The sequence below is a fragment of the Hemitrygon akajei genome, chromosome 1 (assembly GCF_048418815.1).
Source record: "Hemitrygon akajei chromosome 1, sHemAka1.3, whole genome shotgun sequence".
Taxonomy (NCBI): domain Eukaryota; kingdom Metazoa; phylum Chordata; class Chondrichthyes; order Myliobatiformes; family Dasyatidae; genus Hemitrygon; species Hemitrygon akajei.
In genome coordinates this window covers 139,413,005-139,437,891 of record NC_133124.1, presented here as the reverse complement: position 1 = coordinate 139,437,891, position 24,887 = coordinate 139,413,005, and the positions used below count along the sequence as shown (strand labels likewise).

Sequence of the window (24,887 nt, the reverse complement as noted above, 5' to 3'; positions counted from 1 at the left end):
AACATTAAGGTGGGTAAGTCTTCAGGGTCTGATGGTATATATCCAAAAGTACTGAGCGAAGCAAGAGATGAGATTGCGAGAGCCTTTACCAATACTTTTGTGTCCTCTCTAGCCACAGGCAAGCAGTTAATGTTGTTCTATTCTTCGAGAAAGCAAATGGAGACATCACTGTAGTCTCACATCATTTGAGGAAAGTTACTGGAGAGGATTATAAGGGATAAGACCTATGAACAGTCTGAAAAACATTACTTCATTAGGGACAGTTAGCATGGTGAGGCAAGTTGAGTCTTACTATCTTAATTTGAGTTTTTTTGATTAGGTGTCAAAGCTAATGGAAGTAGAGCTGTAGATGTTGTCTACCTGGATTTTAATAAGGTGTTTGTAAAGGTCCCTCATGAGAAGGTTAGCCAAAAAATTAATTTGCATGGGATCCATGGTGAATTAGCTGTATGGATTCAGAATTAGCCATCCATAGAAGACAGAGGATGGTGGTTGATGGGACTTATTCTGGTTTGAGGTCTGTGACTAGTAGTGTTCTGAAGGGATACATACTGGGACCTCTGCTTTGATATGTATATATCAACTGCATGAAAATATAGATTGGTGGGTTAGTAATTGTGCAGACAATACAAAGATTTGTGGTGTTGTGGATAGCATAGGACACTGCTAATGGATACAACAAGATATAGATCAGTTGCAGGTATTGGCCGAGAAATGGCAGATGGAGTTTAACCCAGTCAAATCTGAGATGTTGCACTTTGGTAGATGAAATATAAAGGGACTGTACCCTGTTAATAGTGGGATTCTAAATGGAATTGATGTGCAGAGGGATGTTGAGAACCAACTCCATAGCTCCACAATGGCTACCCAGTCAATTGGGTGATTGTCATAAGGGGACAGGAGGCTGGACCCAAATGCAGGACGCAGGCACTGAAGTACTAGGGGCAGGAAGGTAACAACTAAATGAGAGACAAGATGTGGAGACTGTGGTGTGCATGAGGGACGTGACGTTCAAGGTGATGTGAGAGTCTTAGAGTTCAGGCAGGCAGGAGGATCCCGGAGTTCAGGCAGGCAAGGCAGGATCCCGGAGTTCAGGCAGGGTCTAGGAGGGGTCACTGGGTGGGCCGCATAACTCCTGGGCAGGGCCCGGACCTACCAGGCAGGAACACGGAGGCCTGAGCAGGTTGCCGGGCACCTGGGTAGGTTGCGGGTACAACCCGTCGGCAGCGAGGGATAGGTAGGGGCAGAGACCTCTGGGCAGGACGCATAACTCCTAGGCAGGGCCCGGACCTCTCAGGCAGGAACACAGGGGCTTGAGCAGGTTACGGGGCACCTGGGTAGGTTGCAGGGCACAACCCGTCGGCAAAGTCCCCCGCCAGGCAAAGGCAGTCTGGCCAGGCTTGCTCGATGGAGGCAAGGGACAGGAAGGGAACTAGGTCCAGGGTGACTGCCAGACTTACTCGAAGAACTCATCTTTAACAAGGGGAACTCCAAGCCAGGGCAACCGGAGGAACAGGATAAGCAAGACAACCCCCCAACTCCACTCAGTCCCAGAGCCCCCTATATACACCGCCAGCCGATGGGCATCAGGTGCACCTCCTTGAGTCCAAACAAGCCACGATGATCCACGAGTGTGACTACTTGGGCTCAAGGGCAAAAGGAGGGACGGCTACAAGACCCGGAGTCCGGAGCTCGCGGTCCAGATCAAGAACCGAAATGCGGGCTCCAGACCGGACCATAACAGTGATAAAGAACGCATGTGGTATGCTTGCCTTAATTAGTCAAGGAACTGAGTTTGTGAGTCAGCAAGTTGCATTGCAGCTTTAGTAAAACTCTCATTATTTTGTATTAGAGTAGTGCATTCAGTTCTGGTTCCACCATTATAGTAAGCATGGAGATGGTGCTGAAGAAGTTTACCTGGATTAGAGTACATGTGCTATAAAGAGAGGTTGAACAAATGAGGGCTGTTTTCTCTGGAGTGGCGGAGGCTGAGGTTTATAAGATGATGAGAAGCCACAAACTTTCTCCCAGAGATGACATGTCTAATACCAGAGAGCATGTATTTAAGGTGAAAGCAGGCAAGTTCAAAGGAGATGTACAGCGCAAGCTATTTTTAAACAAAGTAGAGGGTGCCTGGAATGTATTGCGAAGGGTGGCAGTGGAGGCAGGTATGATAAAGGCATTCAAGAAGCTCTTGGTTAGGCAGATGAATGTGCAGGAAATGGAAGGATATGACATTGGATAGGCAGATGTGATTAGTTTAGTTGGACATTTGATTATTAATTTATTCAGCACAATATCACTGGTTGAAGGGCGTTTTTCTGTTTTATGTTCTGTTAGTCCTCCTGTGCAAGCCTGAAATATTACCTCCCAGTTTAAAAAATATTGTGGGAATCAGAACACTATGTCAAATGAATTATTTGACAACAATTTCATTGAGGAAGTTTTGGGCATGAATAGGCTGGTTAAAATTTGTCAATCCATGGACTCCTCTACTGTCACAATGAGGCCACACTCAGATGGGAGGAACAACACCTTTGGGTAGCCTCCAACCTGATGGCATGAACATTGATTTCTTGAGCTTCCAATAATTCCTCCCCTCACCATTCCCCATCCCCTTTTCCCTCTCTCACCTTATCTTCTTGCCCGCCCATCGCCTCCCTCTGGTTCTACTCCCCCCTTTTCTTTCTTTCATGGCCTTCTGTCCTCTGCTATTAGAATCCCCCTTCTCCAGCCCTGTATCTCTTCCACCAATAAACTTCCAAGCTCTTTACTTCATCCCTCCTCCTCCCGATTTCACTTACCACCTTGTGCTTTTCCCTCCCTGCTTCCCACCTTTTAACTCTACGCCTCATCTTATTTTCTCCAGTCCTGCCAAAGGGCGTCGGCCCGAAACATCAACTGTACATTTTCCCATAGATGCTACCTGGCCTGCTGAGTCTCTCCAGCATTTTGTGTGTGTTGCTCAGATTTCTCGCATCTGCAGAGTTACTCTTGTTTTAGACTGGCTAAAGATTGTTTTTAACTTTCAGCTTCCATTTAAATTTTGTTCTTCTGATTCAGTACCAGTACTGTCTGTCTGAACTGAACTCAGGAGATGGACAGAGCTGATCCAGAGTGGTTGCTCATTAGAAGGTCCTGTTCCAAACTACTCTTCAGACTGCAAATCTGTCTCTTGAAACAGAACATGAAAAAAGTCAAAGCAAGTCACTTTGAAAGAAGGGTTGCTGGGACAATGCCATATAGTTGGCAACCTTTATTAGAATTAAAAATTGAAAATGATCATTAAGATTGAAGGGAGATCATGCATAAAAATTTCATCGTAAGTGCTGCTTGAATGAAATATGGCACAAGTGCATTAAAGACTAATGACATAGCTGGGTTTTGAATTTCAAGCTGAGCTGTTAAATACAATGCATGGAAATTTGAAGATGTGCAATAAATCTGTTCTACACTCTAGCCTTCAGATATTCTTCAGAGATACTTATTGCTTTCTTTTTGATCATAATCCTCAAATCCTCCATGTTCTCTTTTGCTAGTCTTTGTGCCCTCATCTATCCAGCTGGATACACTGCCTCCTTCCTGACCAACATTTCTATGATGCAGTCCTCTTACTGAGGATTAAACATCATTACCCTCTCTCCTACAGAACTAGTACATCTGCTTAAGACATATTAGCAACTTCTCAAGTTATTTTTAAATAAACATATAGTGTATTTTTATGTTGACTTTGGATATTGCTACAGTTTTGGCAATTTATATATAAGTTAGCTATAAAAGGATGTAGGAGCTTTAAACAAGATTGTTTATTCAAACTCAAGCAACAAGGACCTCCCAGTATCTAGAGCTTACATTATGTCATCACTATCTTTTATTATTATATTTCATATTCACAGAATATAAATATATAATACTCCTCTCTTATCCCATGAGGTAATCACGTTCATGGGATTATTCCAGAGTCATTTATTGTAAAATATGTCATTTTGCAACAGCAGTACATTACAAACATAGTAATTAAAAAACTATAAATTAAGTAAGTAGTACAAAAAAGGAGGAAAAAACAGTGAAGTATTGTTCATGGGTTCACCGTCCATTCAGAAATTGGATGGTGGAGGGAAGAAGCTGTTCCTGAAACTTTGAGTGCATGTCTTTAGGATCCTTTGCCTCCTACTTGATGGTAGCAACGAGAAGAGAGCACATCCTGGGTTATGGGGGTCCATAATGATGGATGCCACCTTTGAGGCATTGCCCTTTGAAGGTGTCCTTGATACTGTGGAGGCAAGTGCCCATGATGGAGCCGAGGTTACAGCTTTACGCAGTCTCTTCAATCCCCTAATGACATAGACATGCATCATGTCTTCTTTCTAATTGCATCAATGTGTTGGGCCCAGGATAGATCTTCAGAGAAGTTGCCTCCCAGGAGCTTGAAACAGATCAGTATTTCTACTCCTGATACCTTGATAAGGACTGATGTGTGCTCTCTCAATTTCCCCTTCCTGAAGTGTACAATTAATTCCTTGTTCTTACTCATGTTCAGCGTAAGGTTGTTGCAACACCACTCAACCTGCTGATTTATCTCACGCATGTAAGCTTCCTTGCCACTAGCTGAATTTCTGCCAACAATAATTGTGTCATCAGAAAATTTATAGATGGCATTTGAGCTGTGCCTAGCCACACAGCTGTTGGTGTAGAAAGAGCACAGCAGTGGGCTAAGCATGCATCCAAAGCAGTTCTGTTAAGTGCTTATTTGCCTCCCTTGACTTTGCAAAGTGTGGGTGTGGGATGGCACAGTAAATGTACTTGATACTGGGATAACAGTGGTCAAGTGTTCCAAGGGTGATATGTTGGTGGTAGTTGTGTGGAGAATTCTTCAAGTTGATCTGGTTGAAATACCCCAGAATCATAGTGGGGTGCATCAGGGTGCACTGTTTTGTGCCCGCTTATTATGGTGCTCAGCTCCTCCAGTGCCTGCCTGTTGCTAATTCGAGGTGGAATGAACACCACTATCAAGATGATGGTGGAAAACCCGCTCAGCAGATGAAATGGTCGACATTTGACTGCTCGATGCTCCAGGTCAGGTGAGCAGAATTGCCATGTCTGTGCAGCACGAAGAGTTAATCATAAAGCATACTCCACCTCCTTTGCCTTTAAAAACGGAGCTGTCTTGTCTTTGTGGAGAATGGTGAAGCCATCAAGCTGCAGCACGGTGTCTGAAAAGGCCGGGGATAGCCATGTTTCCTTGAAGCAAAGTACATAGCATTCCTTGATATCTCTACCTTGCTCTGTGGTTTTCAGTTTTACCTTCTAGAGACTGTACATTTGCCAAAAGGGTAGACAGGAATGGGGTCTAAAGCTTCTGTGTTTCAATAGTACCTATAGACGAACACGCCTTTCCTGCTTCCATTTTTTAAAGGGGAACTGCACTTGCCAGCTGAGTCTGCAGTACAGGATCCGCTGATTTTGAGTATCGATAGATTTTTTATAAATTTTAAAACAATGTACCCATGACTATGACTGTGGATTTCAGCTGTAGTCCTAAACAGGAATTCTTGATGATTCTCATTGGAGCTGTGCACAAGGAGACACCTCTTAGTGTTACCTTGGAATCTTCGCTCCTTCAAACCTATTCAACCTTTTTTCCTAGTGTTCAGGTTTAAGTGGAGTGGCCATTGTGTGAGTGGGCCAATGTTAGAGTGGGGAATTGAGGCTTTGGCGAGGAGGCATAGGCCGTAGGTTGACATTTCTTTCATTTTTTATTCATTCTTTCCTTTTTATTGCATATATAAAACAGTTGGAATGCCAGGCTGGATAGTGGAATGTTCCTAGAATGTTCCTGGATAGTGGTAGGTCTTATACTGTGAGCAGTAGAGCACTGAGGAGTGCAGTAGAACAGAAGGATTTGGGAATACAGATCCATAACTTATGGAAAGTGGTATCACAGGTAGATAGGGTGATAAGGAAAGCATTTGGTGCATTAGCCTTCATAAATCAGTGAACTGAGCACCAGAGATGGGGTGCTATGCTGATGTTTCAAGACTTTGCTGAGACCTAATTTGGAGCATTGTGTGCAGTTTTGGTCGCCTACCTATAAGAAAGATGTAAATAGGATCAAGAGGGTACAGAGAAAGTTTATGAGGATGCTGCCAGGAATTGAGGACCTGAGTTATATGGGTAGGACTTTAGTCCATAAAACATTGAAGATTCAGGGATGTTTTGATAGAGGTATACAATTTTATGATGGATATAGATAAGGTAAGTGCAAGCAGACATTTTCCACTGAGGTTGGGTGAAACTACAACTGGAGGTCATGGGTTAAGAGTGAAAGGTGAAATGTTTTAGGGAAACATGAGGAAGCACTTAATTACTCACAGGATGGTGAGAGTGTGGATCTAGCTTCCAGTGCAAGAGATGGATGCAGGGTTGATTTCAACTTTGACGAGTAATTTGGATAGGTACATGGATGGGAGGGGTGTGGAGGGCTGGTGTATGGAGTGCTAGGGTCTGGGTGCAGATCAATGGGACTGGGCAGATTTCTGGTTTGGCATGGGCTAATGGGCTGAAGGGCCTGTTTCTGTGCTGTACTTCTCTAGGATTCAAATCACAATCTCAGGATACATTGGCAATATATATTTATCATAAATCCATGTACTACTGTATTATCTTGACTATATCTTGCAGTGGGCTGTGGTCCTTATTCTCTTAGTATCTTTGTTCCATCATAGCTGTTGAGATGAAGATATTTTTCACCCAAAACTTCCTACTTTTCCTCAAATGTAGTTTCCTCTCTCTATCACTGATTATCAAAGCTCTGAAATGTGTTTACTTTGCACTTCTACTCACTTCTTTATTTCCATATCCGGCTCTCATTCTGATCATCTTTTCTTTGGGTTCCAACAAGACCCAACTATCCTTGAGCAACAAGGTCTCATCTTCTGACTTAGTATGCTTCAGCCTTCTAGATTTAACATTGAACATAATACAGTATTGTGCAAAAGTCCTAGGCACAGATACTATATGTAGCTAGGATTGTTACCCATGCCACATGCTAATGAGGCCAGAATTATGAAGATCATACAGTTTAACACTCCTGTGGGAGTCCATGAAGATACTGTATGCAACTACAGCCACCAATTACCTTGTGATTTTAGTCTCCAAGGCCAATGTGGGAGCATCCTTCAAGAGGGTGGGCCTACAGTTTAACAGGATGTTTGGTTATGGCCAAAGAGCAGAGAGAAAGAGAGGGAGGACACTGAACCAGATCAACGGTTCGCTGACTTTAATGGCAACTGTGCAGAAAATAACATAATACAGATAGGCCAACAGGGCCATTATCTAGAACTGTCAAGCTAAAGCTGACACAGTGGCTCAGCCGTAGTAGCTTAATGCTAAATGAATATTGCGCCTGAGCAGCGTCAAGCTAAACAGTAGTCTTCTTTCCTGGAAGCAGAACGATGGTAAGTATGGCATGTAGAGGTTGCTCTGATTTTGGTCAAGTCTCAGCAAGACTGGAAAGTGAGCAAGAGAGTTAAGTACCACCACAATGAAACAGTAACTGGCTGGAATGTGAATACTCATGAGTGTGATTGCTGAACCTGTTTGGAAGCTCACCCACGAGGGCGCGCAGACCCCGCAGCAGAGTGCGTGCTGGGACACTGACCCAGATGGGGTATCTGGCTGAGTACTAAAGATCTGTGCTGATCAACTGGCTGGAGTGTTCACCGATATCCTTAACCTCTTGCTTTGGCAGTCTGAGGTACCCACCTGCTTCAAGCAGGCTTCAATTATACTGGTGGTAAAGAAGAACGCGACAACTTGCTTCAGTACACTGATCCACAGTGATGAAGTGCTTTGAGAGGTTGGTGATGAAACATATCAATTCCTGTCTAAGAAGCCTCTTGAATCCACTCCAATTTGTCCACGGGCACAACAGGACCAGAGCAGATGCCATCTCATTGTTCTTCATTCAACCCTGGAACATCTGGACAGCAAAGATGCATACCTCAGGATCTCTTTATCAACTACAGTTTGGCATTCAATGCTATCATTCCCACAAAACTAATCAGTAAGCTTCAGAACTTGGCCTCAATACCTTCTTGTTCAATTAGATCCTCAATCTCCTTACTTGCAGAACCCAGACAGTTCGAATTGGCAACAACATCTCCTCCACAATTTCCATCAGCACAGATGCACCACAAAGCTATATGCTAAGCTACTTGCTCTAAACTTATGACTGTGATGCTAAACACAGCTTCAATGCCATATTTAAGTTTGCTGACAACACCACTGTTGTTGGCCAAATCAAAGTTGGTGACAAATCAGCATACAGGAGGAAAACTGAAAACCTGGCTGAGTAGTGCACAGCAACAACCTCTCACTCAATGTCAGCAAGACCAAGGAGCTGATTATTGACTTCAGGAGGAGGAAACCGAAGGTCCATGAGACAGTCCTCATCAGCAGATAAGAGATGGAGAGGGTCAGCAAATTCCTCAGTGTTATCATGCCCAGGACACAAGTGCAATTATGAAGAAAGCATGGCATAATCTCTAATCCCTTAAAGTTTTTGAAGATTCAACATGATATCCAGAACTTTGACAAACTTCTATAGTTGTGTCATAGAGTGTATATTGACTGATTGTACCACGGCCTGGTTTAGAAACACCAAATGACCTTAAACAGAAAATCCTACAAGAAGTATATGATATGGGCTTCTCCATTGCAGGTAAAGCCCTCCCCACATATATTCACATCTACACGGAGTGCTGTTGCAGCAAAGCAGCTTCCATCATCAAGGACTCTTACCACCCAGGTCATGACCTCTTCTTGCTGCTGCCATCAGGAAGTTACAGGAGCCTTAGTACCAACACCACCAGGTTCAGGACCAGTTATTACCCGTTAACCATCAGGAAGGAGGTACAGGAGCCTTAGTACCAACACCACCAGGTTCAGGACCAGTTATTACCCGTTAACCATCAGGAAGGAGGTACAGGAGCCTTAGTACCAACACCACCAGGTTTAGGAACAGTTACTGCTCCTCAACCGTCAGGCTCTTGAACCAACGGGGGTAACACAACTTCACTTACCCAATACTGAACAGTTCCCACAACCAGTTGGCTCACCTTTAAGGACTCATCATCTCATGTTGTCAATATTTATTGCTTATTTATTCATTATTATTTTTTCTTTCTTTTTGTATTGGCACAGGTTGTTGTATTTTGCACATTGATTGCTTGTTGGCTCTGTTGGATGTGGTCTTTCATTGATTCTATTGTATTTCTTGGATTTACTGTGTATACTTGCAAGAAAACAAACCTCATAGTTGTACTTGGGGACATAATGCATTTTGTTACTAAATTTGCTTTGAACATTGTACTTCGAAACATGACTTCCATTACTCACCACAGATACTGCCGGATCAGTTTTTATTTCAGATGTTCAGTGCTAGCTCCTTTTTTTGATTTAAGAATGCAGAACCAGCTAATACTTTCAGAAACTCTTGCTCATCACTGTCTCCAATTTGCTACAATGATCCTTCACGTGAAAAATTAAGCACTGATCCTTCTACCTTTGCAACAACTGTTTCATTTACCACTTCCAATTCCTCTCCAAAGCCCTTGAACATACTGCAGCCTCAAAATTTCCCTGGAAAACCATCCAAATTTCTCTAGTTGAGGTTTCATCCCATTCAAAAACAATTCAAAGGCATAAATGAAATCCATTGAGACCGTCGTACATGTTTGACAACACTACAATGTCTATTGACTGCAGGGTGCTTGGGACCTCACTCATCTTATTCCATTCTAATCAATCCAGTTGCTAGAGAATTACCTCTTGTTGTCCTCAGGTTCTCAATCCCTGCCCCAAGATTCCTCATCCATAGGCCAATATTTGTTGATATAATCACATAATAGAATGTCAGTTTCCTCACATATGGTATGTGGACAACACCCGTAGCAATTTCACCCACACCCCTCTCTCCCTTTTGACTCCCTGACAGTTTTAATTAGTCAATCTGCTTGTCTAATATCACCCAGCAGAAACTTACTTCAAATAGTGGCAAGACTAACGTCAGCTTTATTTAAAATTCTGCTCTGCAACTGCCAACTATATCCATTTTCCAGGCAATTATCTGCAAAAGACCACTACTCTTCACAATCCTGAACTTTAAAAGTTCAGAACAATATATCAGTGCCAGTACTGCTCTGCCCTTTTCTTCTTCCATAACACCAGCTCCTGCAGAAGTTCACCTCTGGTTTTAACTTTCATTGTTGCTCTAACTTTTGCTGCCTTTGGACTTGACCATTGTAATGTGCTCCTAGTTATCTTCCCTGGCTCTATTGTTTCTCAGCCTGAGGTAATCAAAACATGTCAGAAAATTACAGCTCATATTTTTATCTACAGTTTAAGTATCTTGGCCTCACAAGAAAGGAAGTCCATGGCCTTTCTCCTGTGAGTGAGCAGGGGATGTTCTGCTTTCAGATTTTCCGTTGCATAACTCTTCAGAGGAAATTTGAAAGTGCTTCAGAGGAACATTTCCAGATACTTTCATAGTCTTTATAATTCCTTACAGCACCCAGAAACCTTTCCTTCCAATCCTGACCAACTACACAACCCTGATTTTAATAGTTTCACCTAATGCTGCTGAATCCTTACCGCATCGCTTTGACTCTCTTCCTTTCTCATCCTTCAGGGTACCTATTACATCTATTTTGACTAAACTTTCACTTAGCTATCTCAAGATATTTTTCAGAATCTTGCTGACAAAACATGCTCACCCTATGAGCAACTGTTTTACAATGTCTCTGTATTCACTATATTACAAATGTCAAGCTCAGAGGTTTTTATATTTGCTGGGTGGAATGCAAATCTTGGTTTTGAAACTGAAAAATTCACCTAGTTTCTAAAAGTGCCCATGTGATCAGTTGAACTCTCACAATAGACCACTGTGATATTGGGAGAAAAAGGGCGGAATGCAGCTATGGACAGGGATTCTGGTTACTCCAAATTTATGATCTATTTCTAAAACCCATTTTTAGCCAATGCATGTAGTAGTAGTGCATTCCATTACAAGTCAGTAGCCCTTCATAAATGAAGCACTGCTATGTAGCTTTTATTTTATTTTACTTTCTTTAGAGATACAGCATAGAGTAGGCCCTTCTGGTTCAACAAGCCATGCTGCCCAGCAACCCATCCAACTAATACCAGCCTAATCACAGGACAACTTACATTAACCAATGAACCTACAAACCGGTACCTCTTTGGACTGTGGGACGAAACTGGTCACCTGTTGGAAACTCATGCAGTCATGGGAAGAATGTACAAACTCTTTGCAGGTGGTGCTGGAATCAAATTCCAAACTCTGGAATGCCCCGAGCTGCAAAACCATCGCACTAACAGCTATGCCACTGAGGCGCCTTCTTCATGCAGTGAAAAGGTTTTTCTTTTCTGTTCAAAATGGATTTTTTAAGCTATGTTTCTGTAGGGCTGTTATATGAACACCGTTGCTTGCATTGTGTTTATCTTGTAGTGGATCTGTTTTATTTCTATCAATTGCCTTTACTGGTTCCAACTCCAGTCAAAAGTTGAACAAGTGAGTCCATAATTACTGCTACTGGTTGTTACTCATTGTGCAGACTTGGTCTGAAGCATTCTTTCCAAGGATCAAATAATTTGCCAATAACTGTCTCAAGACAGGAAAAGATCATTTTAGCAATACTGTACACAAGTACAATGAGGACTTCCCTACTTTCTGGCTTTCGCCATTCCTGGTATTTGAAATACAATACTATAGGAAACTTACATTTTATCTCAAGAGAATATCTGTTTTATGTTAGTCCCGCTATGAAAGGCAAATTTGACTTGCAATAAAGGAAGCTGGTATGAAGAACTGTGTTTTACAAATGTGATTAAAATTAAGTAACAATAGCGCTGACAATCAGCCTAACAATGAAATGCCCTCAATGGTAATTCTAAGTTTTATTGTCATTACCTGCTTCCTGTGGGCTCAGAGGCCTGTCTTCATATACAAGTGATCTGTAAAACAAAATAGCACATTTGATATTTACAAAATACTCCCACACCTAACCAGGAAACCCAAAACCACAACCACATTTGAGGCAAACTCCATGTTATGGATATTTGGTGTATGGAAGTTCACCCCTTATAGAATCACCACTCAAAAGATCCCAAATAAAATTCACTTTCATGGAATTTGTGTGAGAAAAGGTAAAAGTGCGAAAACGTAAATAAATTTTATTTTTGACTCAAGTTTCTCGTCGCGTACACAGATGAGATGGCTTCACCTTACAAAAAGTCATGATACAGGCCATTTTCTAGGAATGCAAACTCCCACATAAAGTAGGGGTCATCAATATAGATATCTGTAAGAGAATGAAGCTTGGAAAAATGAAGAAATCAAATCATAAGCTTAAAATCAGAATCAGGTACATTATCATGTCATGAAATTTGCTGTTTGTGACAGCAATGCAGTGCAGGATTTGGATTGCTCCAATATGTTTACAGTCACTACAGGTCAACAGCAGATGCCATTTCATTCCTCTTGACTCAGCTCTGGAAATCTGGGAAGTGAAAATGCATTTATCAGGATGCTCTTCATTGACTACAGCTCGGCATTCAATGTCATCATCTCCTTGAAACTATTCACCGAGCTCCAAGACCTAGGCCTCGATATCTCCTTATGCAACTGGATCCTCAACTTCCTCACTTGCAGACCCCAGTCAGTATGGATTGGCCTTTCCTCCATAATCACCATCAGTGCATGTGCACTACAAAGCTGTGTGCTTAGCATCCTGCTCTACTCGTTTAATACCAATAAATGTGAGGATACGGCAGTGCCTCTACTTTGCGTAGATCAGGCATGTCATCTGAAACTTATATAGATTACAGAGGAGAGTATCCTAACTGATTGTATAATAGCCTGGTACGGAAACAGCAATGCCTAAGAACAAAAAGTCCTACAAATGGGGTGGACGCAGTCCAGTCCATCGCAGGCGAAGCCCTCCACATCATTGAGCACATCAGCAAGGAATGACTGCCACAGGAAAGCTGTATCTGTAATCATGGACATACCCACCCCCACCCATCATCCAGGACAAGCTCTAATCTCTCTGCTGCCATCGGGAAGGAGGTACAGGAGCCTCAGGACCCATACCAGCATGTTCAGGAACAGGTATTAATCCTCAGCTATCACACTGATGAACCAGCGTCAATATCCAGACTGATTCCATTACCTATGGACTCACTTTCAAGGACCTGCAACTCATGGCCATTATTTGTTTATTATTAATTTATATATATAACAATCATATAACAATCACAGCACGGAAACAGGCCATTCCGGCCCTCCTAGTCCGTGCCGAACTCTTAATCTCACCTAGTCCCACCTACCTGCACTCAGCCCATAACCCTCCACTCCTTTCCTGTCCATATACCTATCCAATTTTACCTTAAATGACACAACTGAACTGGCCTCTACTACTTCTACAGGAAGCTCATTCCACACAGCTATCACTCTCTGAGTAAAGAAATACCCCCTCGTGTTGCCCTTAAACTTTTGCCCCCTAACTCTCAAATCATGTCCTCTTCAGCATTAAACTCCATCTGCCAACGTTCAGCCCATTCTTCTAACTGGCATAAATCTCCCTGCAAGCTTTGAAAACCCACCTCATTATCCACAACACCTCCTACCTTAGTATCATCAGCATCATCCAGATCATTTATGTATATTACAAACAACATTGGGCCCAAAAACAGATCCCTGAGGCACCCTGCTAGTCACCGGCCTCCATCCCGATAAACAATTATCCACCACTACTCTCTGGCATCTCCCATCTAGCCACTGTTGAATCCATTTTATTACTCCAGCATTAATACCTAACGACTGAACCTTCTTAACTAACCTTCCATGTGGAACTTTGTCAAAGGCCTTGCTGAAGTCCATACAGACTACATCCACTGCCTTACCCTCATCAACATTCCTCGTAACTACTTCAAAAAATTCAATAAGGTTTGTCAAACATGACCTTCCACGCACAAATCCATGCTGGCTACTCCTAATCAGATCCTGTCTATCCAGATAATTATAAATACTATCTCTAAGAATACTTTCCATTAATTTACCCACCACTGATGTCAAACTGACAGGTCTATAATTGCCAGGCTTACTTCTCGAACCCTTTTTAAACAATGGAACCACATGAGCAATACGCCAATCCTCCGGCACAATCCCCGTTTCTAATGACATCTGAAAGATCTCCGTCAGAGCTCCTGTTATCTCTACACAAACTTCCCTCAAGGTCCTGGGGAATATCCTGTCAGGACCCAGAGATTTATCCACTTTTAAATTTCTTAAAAGCGCCAGTACTTCCACCTTTTTAATTGTCATAGGTTCCATAACTTCCTTACTTGTTTCCCACACCTTACACCATTCAATATCCTTCTCCTTAGTGAATACCGAAGAGAAGAAATCGTTCAAAATCTCTCCCATCTCCCTCGGCTCCACACATAGCTGACCACCCTGATTCTCTAAGGGACCAATTTTATCCCTCACTATCCTCTTGCTTTTAATATAACTGTAGAAGCCTTTCGGATTTACTTCCACCTTATTTGCCAAACCAAACTCGTAACTTCTTTTAGCTTTTCTAATCTCTTTCTTAAGTTTCCTTTTACATTCTTTATATTATATTTGCACAGCTTATATTCTTTTGCACATTGGTAGTTTGTCAGTGTTTGTATGTAATTTTTCATTGATTATATTGAATTTCTTTGTGCTGCTGTGAAAGCCTGCAAGAAAATATATCTCAAGGTAGTATATGGTGACATGTACGTGTTTTTGATAATAAATTTAATTCGAACTTGAACTTTGAAAGTTACTATAAGTTACAAATAAATAAAAAAGGAAACAAAAAGTTCAAAGTACATTTATTATCAAAGTATCTATGCTATATACAACCTTGAGATTCATCTCCTTACAGGCAGCCACAAAACAAAGAAAACCAGTAGAACCCTTGGAAAAAAAGGAATACCGTCAAACAGCCAAAGTGCAGAACAAAGAACAAATTATGCCAATAATAAAATGTAAGCAAATAACGTTCAGAACTGATGTTCATGAAAGTGAGTTCACAGCCACAAAGATAATTACAGCCGATCCAAGAGCCCATTAGTTGCAGGCCACAGCCTCAGTTCAGTGCAGAGATGAGTAAACCTCACTGAGCAGCAAGCTGAGCACCAGCCTGTCCCTCATCTCCAACCCTGACAACAAGACCTTTTCAATAAGGCCAGGTGCTTAAATTGGCTAAACCTCCGATCATTCCTCACTCTTAGATGTGGGCCCTGCCACTTTGATATGCCTTTGGGGCTGGTCCTGTCATCTTGATTCAGCCTGTACCTAACCTTTCAAGTTGGGCCTGGTGCTTTAATCGGCCAAACAGTGGGTCATCCCTCACTCTCAAAACCAGGCGCCGCCATCTCGACTCTACTTTGTCTCGGTTTGACTGCTTCAAATTGTCTCCAAGTCTTCTCCAGCAATGGGCAAACATTGGCTCATTTCCCGCTCTCGGCCCAGGTCCCACCACCTTGATTTGGCCCATACCCACCAGACTGCAACTGTCCTGCACTTTCGAGGCTTCAGTTCACACTACAAAAATGCCAGGCGATACAGGCGGTTCCAAAGCTCAAATCCAAAAAGGAAGTTGCAGGCTATTGATTGCAGTGATCATTTTTAAGAAAAAGTGTGATCAATAAAGTAGTTAATGGTTGTGTTTGCTGCCAGGAAGTCACCACTGAGTTTCATCAGCTCCATCTTAAACCAAGAGGAATACTGAGGTAGTGAGGTATTCATGGGTTCACGGACAATTCAGAAATATGATGATGAAAAGAAAGAAGTTTTTCCTATAACACTTGAGTGTGGATCTTCACCTCCCATACCTCCTCCCCAATAGCAATAATGAGAAGAGGGCGTGTCTTAGATGGTTAGAGTCCCTAATGGTGGATGCAGCACCTCTTGGGCACCACCTTTTGAAGCTATCATTGATAGTGGGGAGAGTTCTGCCCATCGTGGCAGAGTCTACAACCCCCTGCATCCACACCCTGGCCGCGATGCAACCAGTCAGAATGCTCTCCATGATACATCTGTAGAACTTTACTAGTCTTTGCTGACATACCAACTATCCTGAGAGTGGCATGCCTTCTTCATGACTGCATTAATATTTTGGGCCTCGGGTCGATCCTTTGAGATGCTGACAACCAGTGACTTGACACTGCTCACTTTTCCCACCAGTGATTCCTCAAGGAGGATGGGTGCGTGTTTTCCCACCTTCTCCTTCCTGAAGTCCACAATCAATTCCTTGATCTTGCTGACGCTGAGTGCAAGATTGTTGTCGTGACACCACTCAACCAGCTGATATATCTAACTCCTTTATGCCTCCTCGTTGCTTTCTGAGATTTTGGGTGCAGCAGTGCTGACACTGGCAAATTTATGTTGTGCCCAGCCATACAGCCATGAGTATAGAGATGGTAGAGCAGTAGGCATCCCTGAGGTGCACCTGCATTGATGTTAATACTGATGAGTCCTCGATACACAGTGTGCTCCTCATCCAATCACAATTCCTTCTAATTCCAGTCTCATGCTTAAAGTCAGAGATCAAAGATAGCACAGTTCTGCATAGAAAGAGGTCACAAAGGAACTGTTGATAGGACAGACTTGATGCATAATGAAATGGGTGCTGTGTTGGGAAGTGTAAGAAAGATATTTTGTGTACAGTTATTGAGCATAGAATCAGAATCAGGTTTATTGTCACTGACATTGTGAAATGTATTTGTTTGTGGCAGCGTTACAGTACAATACAAAGGAAATAAAGTAGAGGGCACCAAATAGCAATTCACATATGTTCAATTTTGTAACCCTGAAAACAGCTTTAAACAAAATGTGCAAGACCCTTCCCTAGCATAACTTTTGCTCCTTTACAGCTATACCAAAGGCTTGTTATTATGTCCATCTCACAAAGAAGAATGGTGCATGAGTGATATTGGCCTGAGCTACTGGATCCTGATGCTATGCCGCAGACAACCTGATCATTGCTGATAATGCATGCTGACAAAGGCCTTTTCCTCAAAGATCATTTACCCATTTCTGAAAGTTTCTGATTAGACTTGTTGAACAAATGTTGAAGTGTATTTTAATTATTCAGAAAGAAAAACTGAAAATAAAAATGCAGCCATTGAGCAGCATATTTAGCTCAATGCAAGATAACTAAAGATAAAAGAAACCACTTATATTTAATCTAACCCAATCCCAGAGACAGAGCAAATATGAGATGGGCCAGAACCTGTTCTGTTCCATTATTTCCTTCTACATAGGAAGGCAGAGCTACATTAAACAGCAGTGTGGATCCATTTGGAACTGCCAGCCGCATAAAGCGTGGTCCACCCCAATGACTGCTTATACCCTCGACTCTAGCTGTGACTCTGTGAGGTCTCAGGAGCAGCTTCCCCATTGTCATCATGGGAAGGTTTGGAAAGAACAAGTAGAAGATGGTTCTCACTGGTATTTTTGTATCAAGAGATTTTTAGAGGTAGGAAATGATTACTCACGTGCAATTACTGTTGAGCCAATCTTGAATATTCTGTTGCTTGTAGTCTCCTGTGGGAGCATAGAATAGGTACAGATTAAAAATACCATTCAATTCAATTCTACTGACCTCATCCAGTTTTCTATGGCTACGTTTAACTGCATGAATAATAATTTGAGAGCTTCCTCCAGCATTGCCCCAGCCTAATTTATTAGCAGTCAGATCAAAGGGAGACAAGGAGAGCTCCAGCCACATGTATTTGACTGTGAAGTAGCAGCTGCCATTATTAAAACACAACAACGAAGTTTTAGAATAAAATTGAAATACAAACTGTCCAAGGGGAAAAAAATTAAGCTTGTGAAATAATGACATCTTACCTGGAGCAACAGAATCACACAACACAAAAACTGGTCCTATGGTCCACTGATCATCAAGCACCTACTTCGTTCTCCCAGGTTACCATCAACTTGTCCTCACACTTGGGGCAACTTGCAGAGACCAATTAGCTTGTGAATCTTCAGGTGGAGAACATGCAAGCTTCACACATTCAGGCCAGGGCTGAAGCCTGTTCAGTCAAGCCACAAGGCAGATTGTGAACTTGCTGTCACCCTAGAGAGGAAGGAATGCTATCGAGAAAAATCTTCCAGCCTGCCTCCTTTCCCTCCCTCAATCTTTTTATTGTGGCATCTTCTCCCTTCCTTCTCAGACCCGAAGAAGGATCTTGGCCTGAAACATCGACTGTCAATTCATTTCCATGGATGCTGGCTGACCTGTTGAGTTCCTCCAGCATTTTGTGTGCGTTGCTCTGGGTTTCCAGCATCTGCAGACTTTCTTGTGTTTGCTATAACCAAATCTGTCTAGATACTCCAGGACTTAACTACAGGATCTCAGTCACATAGTCATAGAGCACTAAAGCACAGCAACAGGCTATTTGTCACATCTAGTCCGTGTCAAACTGTTGTTCTGCCTAGTCCCATCACTCACACCTGGACCAAAACCCTCCATACTCCTCACATTCACTTACTTATCGCAACTTTTCTTAAATGCTGAAAGTGAACCAGCATCCACCACTTTGTTTGGTAGTTTATTCCTCACTGTCACTACCCTTAAAAAAGTGTGATAAAGTTACCCTTAAGTATTTCACCTTTCACCTTTAATCTGTGACTTCTAGTTCTGGTCTCACCCAGCTTCAGTGGAAAAAGCCCGCTTGCATTTAACTTATCTGCATCCCTCATCATTTTATAAACCCCTCCCCTCATTTTGCTACATTCTAGTGAAGTGGTCCAAATCTGTGATGTATAATGGCTGAATTATCACAGTAGGAGACATAGTTACACAGATGCAATGCACAGTGATGACAATAGACAATAGACAGTAGGTGCAGGAGTAGGCCATTCGGCCCTTCTAGCCAGCACCGCCATTCACTGTGATCATGGCTGATCATACACAATCAGTACCCCGTTCCTGCCCTCTCCCCATATCCCTTGATCCCGCTATCTATAAGAGCTCTATCTAACTCTCTCTTGAATGCATCCAGAGACTTAGCCTCCACTGCCTTCTGGGGCAGAGCATTCCACATATCCACCACTCTCTGGGTGAAAAAGTTTTTCCGCATCTCTGTTCTAAATGGCCTACCCCTTATTCTTAAACTGTGGCCTCTAGTTCTGGACTCACCCATCAGCAGGAACATGCTTCTTGCCTCCAGCATGTCCAATCCCTTAATAATCTTATATGTTTCAATCAGATCCCCTCTCATCCTTCTAAATTTCAGTGTATACAAGCCCAGTCGCTCCAACCTTTCAACAAATGACAGTCCTGCCATTCCGGGAATTAACCTTGTGAACCTACGCTGCACTCCCTCAATAGCAAGAATGTCCTTCCTCAAATTTGGAGACCAAAACTGCACACAATACTCCAGGTGGGGTCTCACCAGGGCCCTGTACAGCTGCAGAAGGACCTCTTTACTCCTATACTCAATTCCTCTTGTTATAAAGGCCAGCATGCCATTAGCTTTCTTCACTGCCTACTGTACCTGCATGCTTGCTTTCATTGACTGATGGGGAAGTACAACGAGATCTAGGTGATCCTAACTTGACTCCATTTAGATAGTAATCTTCCTTCCTGTTCTTGCCACCAAAGTGGATAACCTCACATTTATCCACATTAAACTGCATCTGCCATACATTTGCCCACTCACCCAACCTGTCCAAGTCACCCTGCATTTTCATAACATCCTCCTGACATTTCACACTGCCACCCAGCTTTGTGTCATCGGCAAATTTGCTAATGTTACTTTTAATCCCTTCATCTAAATCATTAATGTATATTGTAAACAGCTGTGGTCCCAGCACTGAACCTTGCGGTACCCCACTGGTCACAGCCTGCCATTCCGATAGGGACCCGTTAATCGCTACTCTTTGTTTCCTGTCAGCCAGCCAATTTTCAATCCATGTCAGTACTCTGCCCCCAATACCATATGCCCTAATTTTGCCCACTAATCTCCTATGTGGGACTTTATCAAAAGCTTTCTGGAAGTCCAGGTACACTACATCCACTGGCTCTCCCTTGTCCATTTTCATAGTTACATCCTCAAAAAACTCCAGAAGATTAGTCAAGCATGATTTTCCCTTCATAAATCCATGCTGACTTGGACTGATCCTTCTACTGCTATCCAAATGTGTCATTATTTCCTCTTTTATAATTGACTCCAGCATGTTTCCCATCACTGACGTCAGGCTAACCGGTCTATAATTCTCTCTCCCTCCTTTCTTGAAAAGTGGGACAACATTAGCCACCCTCCAATCAGCAGGAACTGTTCCTGAATCTATAGAACATTGGAAAATGATTACCAATGCATCCACGATTTCTAGAGCCACCTCTTTAAGTACCTTGGGATGCAGACCATCAGGTCCCGGGGACTTATCAGCCTTCAGACTCAACAGTCTATCCAACACCGTTTCTTGCCTAATATAAATTTCCTTCAGTTCATCCTTTACCCTAGTTCCTTTGGCCACTATTACATCTGGGAGATTGTTTGTGTCTTCCCTAGTGAAGACAGATTCAAAGTACCTGTTCAACTCATCTGCCATTTCCTTGTTCCCTGTAATAAATTCACCCGTTTCTGTCTTCAATGGCCCAGTTTTGGTCTTAACTATTTTTTTGCTATTCACATACCCAAAGAAGCTTTTACTATCCTCCTTTATATTCTTGGCTAGTTTATCTTCGTACCTCATTTTTTTCTTGGCGTATTGCCTTTTTTGTTATCTTCTGTTGCTCTTTAAAAGCTTCCCAGTCCTCCGGTTTTCCGCTCATCTTTGCTATGTTATACTTCTTCTCTTTTATTTTTATACTGCCCTTTACTTCTCTCATCAGCCACGGCCCCCCCTTACTCCCCTTAGGATCTTTCTTCCTCTTTGGAATGAACCAATCCTGCACCTTCTGCATTATTCCCAGAAATACCTGCCATTGTTGTTCCACTGTCTTCCCTGCTAGAGTATTGTTCCATTGAACTTTGGTCAGCTCCTCCCTCATAGCTCCATAGATACCTTTGTTCAACTGTAATACTGACACATCCGATTTTCCCTTCTCCTTCTCAAACTGTAGGTTAAAACATATCATATTATGGTCACTACCTCCTAATGGTTCCTTTACCTTGAGGTCCCTGATCAAATCTGGTTCATTGCACAACACTAAATCTAGAATTGCCTTCTCCCTGGTAGGCTCCAGTACAAGCTGTTCTAAGAATCCATCTCAGAGGCACTCCACAAACTCCCTTTCCTGGGGTCCAGTACCATTTTGATTCCCTCAGTCTACCTGAGTCAGCAACTGTTTAAGACCAGCAACTAAAGAATTTGCATTTTCCGTAGTACCAAGAGACTAGTTAGTAAGTTTGCCAATGACACGATAATCAGTAATGCCATAGACAGTGACAATGGCTATCAGGATCTACAGAGGGATCTCAATCAGCTGGGCAGATAAGCCAAAGAAAGGCAAATGGAGTTTAATTTGGATATGTGTGTTGTTTGCATTTCAGGCAAGACAAATGAGGGTAGGACTTTCACAGTAAACAGTAGGGCTCTGGGAAGTGTTGTAGAACAGAAGAACCTAGAAGTACAAAGACATGGTTGTCTGGAAGTAGGTGCCACAAGTAGACTGGTTGATGAAGAAGGCTTTTGATATGCTGGCCTTTATCAGTCAGGGAAAGGAGTATAGAATTTAACATACTATGCTGCAGATATACAATGTTGGTGAGGATGCATTTGGAATACTGTGTTCAGTTTTAGTCACACTGCTGTAGGAAAGATGCCATTAAGTTGAAGAGAGTGCAGAGTATGCTTATGAGAATATCTCCTGGGCTCGATGGACTAAGCTATGGAGGAAAATTGGCCATTTTGAGACTTTCCTCATCAGGGTGTAGGAGAACAAAGGGTGAACTTACAAAAGTGTATAAGATCACAAGGGGCATAGATAAGGTCAATACGCACATTCTTTTTCCCATGGCTGGGTAATCAATAGGTTTAAGTTGGGAGGGAAGAGATTTAACAGGACCCTGAGGACCGAACCTTTTGACCAGAGGGTGGTTAGTATCTGAAAGATTTAGAAGCATATGAGTCAAACCTGGGCAAATTGGACTAGCTTGGATGGGATTCTTAGTTGGCCTGGATGACTTGGACTAAAGAGCCTTTTCCTGTGCTGTATGACTCCATAACTAACAACCACTGAGGAGAAAATCCAATCAAACTTGTCACATGGCTCATCGAGTGGAGCCCCCCGAGACAGCAATGCATCTTGCCCCAGCACTGGAACGAGATGCCCTGCGGGCCCTCCTCGACCTAACGCCAGCGGAGCTGCGTGATGACAGGGCCCTTGTTGTGGTGCAGGAGCGGCGTTTCGAGCAGAGGCCGTTGGCGGAAGCAATGAGGGAAGAACTGGGCAGCAGACGGTGCCGTCTGGGAGGAAGCCTGGGGGCATTAGCAGCTGATCCCCGCCACTGTGCTCGGCATGGCCACCCCTGGTTCCCTCCCGCGGCCCAGGGACAGCTTTCCCCCCCACACCTTTGTAAAGGCGCTGACGCCGGAGCGCCTTCGGCAGCATGTTCGCCTGACGTCGCCATCATCGCTGGACGAGGCGGAGAGGGCAGGAGCAAATTTAGCCCCCAGGGTGTTTCAATGTTACCCTGCACACAGCGAGCCCGGGCTTGTGTCACCGAGGGTTAGGAGGAATCTTGATGAGGAGGTGCCCATGAGACAAGTCCGACCAGCGCTACGCCGACCCCACCCTGGGCCACAAAATGACCTCTGTTCCCAGTGCGATGAGGCAGGTCATTTGGCCCGGGACTACCCTCGACCGGCACCACGCCACAGCCCAGCGCAGCCATTGGGAATCGCCGAGCGGGTAGCATCATCCAAATCCTCCAGCTGAACCCCTCCATTGTCGCCCCTCCGGGTGGTCCGTTTGGGTGAAGAGCGAGGCTTACATGTGGACTGCGTGGTGGAGGGCATCAGATGCCGTGTGTTGGTGGACACGGGGTCAACCATCACTACCATCCATCCCAGTGTTCTCCCCAATATGGACCACTGTCACCTGGGTGGACAGCAACAGTGGTCCGGTTGGCTATGGTCATCAGCAACTTTGCGGCGATGTGAGGGAAGAGAAGGCCGCGCATCGCAGTGGGGAACAACGTGTATGAGACTAGTTAGGTTCCTTCTCTGGGTCATGGTGCCTGGTCTGTTTTGTGCTTATCGCAATAAAGTGGTTGCTGAGTTTAACGAGCTTCCTCATCTGTCAAATGCCAGCCACAGTATTACCCATCTCTCCAAATGGGGAAATAAGGACTAACTTGCAGGTTGAGTTGGTGGTGAGGAAGGCAAATGCAATGTTAGCATTCATTTCCCGAGGACTAGAATATAAAAGCATGTAATGCTGAAGCACTTGGAATGGTGTGAGCAGTTTTGGACCTGCTATCTAACAAAGGATGTGCTGGCATGATGGAGAGGGCCACAAGAATGATCCCGGGAATGCAGAGTGTTCAATGGGCCGGTGGCCTGTGCTCGCCTGGGTTTAGAAGAATGAGAGGGGATTTCATTGAAACCTGTTGAATATTGAAAGGTGGACATAGAGTGGAAGTAGAGAGGTTGTTCCTATGGTTGGGGAGTCCAAGACCAAAGGATACAGTCTCAGAATCAAAGGATACTCCTTTAGAACAGAGACAAGGAGGAATTTTTTTTAGCCTGAGGATGGTGGATCTGTGGAATTCATTGCCCCAGGCAACTATGGAGGCCAAGTCATTGGGCAAATATAAAGTGGAGTTTGATAGGTTCTTGATCAGTAAAGGCATCGAAGATTATGGGGAGAAGGCAGGAGAATGGAGTTGAGATGGATAGTAAGTCAGCCATGACAGAATGGCAGGACAGACTTAATGGGCTGAGAGGCCCTATTCTGCTTCTGTGTCTAGTGGGAAAGCAGTACGGAGTTTTAATGTATTTACAACAAATTTAAATAAGCCAATGAGTTATAGAAATGTACAGCACAAATACAGAGCACAGAATGTACTTTATGGTGCAGCTCATCCACACGGATCACAATGTGTATCTACTCTAACCTAATTTGCCTATCTTAGCCCTCTATTCCTTTCCTATCTGATGTGTTTTTAATGCTATAACAACAAAATGCTGGAGGAACTCAGCAGGTCAGACAGTATCTATGGAAATGAATTAACAGTGGATGTTTCCAGCTGTTTCAGGATGATTAAATGTAATAGCATTTGTCTCTAATACTCTCTCTCATTCCACACTGTGTGGAAAAATTTACTCCTTAGATATGCTTTAAATTTCTTCACTCTTGCCTTATGTCTGTGCCTTTTAGTCCTCATGTCCTGTGTTGTAGAGGAGGTTTCTGACTGTCTATCCTGTCTTTGCCTTTCATAATTTGTAACTATCTATAAGATTGCCATCAGTCTGCCGCCTTTCAATGAAAATAAACCCAGCCTATTTCCTCTCTCCTTATAATGACTGCCCTCCATTCCTGTCAACAACCCGGTGAGTTTCACTGGCTCTTGCTCCATTGCTGCCATATGCATCCTGCATACAATACTCTAAATGCATTCTGACCAATGAACTAGAATGAACTCCTTCTTTAAAGTTGCTCTGTCCTTTAACAGATATTGTAACTAGAATTCATCAGGACTCTGGCAGAATCCTTAATATATCATATTTGTCATCCTTTGCGTGATGAACTTTATCATAGCAGTCCTTACATTGTCTTTCATTATATTTCAAAGATTAACTTTGCCTTTCAATG

At 43.1% G+C, this 24,887-nt stretch overlaps 1 protein-coding gene across 6 annotated transcripts in view; it reads right to left on the bottom strand.

The window, feature by feature from the left end:
- itprid1 (ITPR interacting domain containing 1) overlaps positions 1–24,887 on the bottom strand; it is a 141,597-nt gene that overhangs the window by 94,616 nt on the left and 22,094 nt on the right. For all 6 annotated transcript variants that reach the window (XM_073052475.1, XM_073052465.1, XM_073052507.1 and 3 more), the window contains 2 exons: positions 17,611–17,659; positions 11,990–12,033 (listed from right to left, as the gene is read on the bottom strand). In XM_073052475.1, the coding sequence (XP_072908576.1) occupies positions 11,990–12,033; positions 17,611–17,659 (93 nt within the window). The remainder of the gene's footprint in view (positions 1–11,989; positions 12,034–17,610; positions 17,660–24,887) is intronic.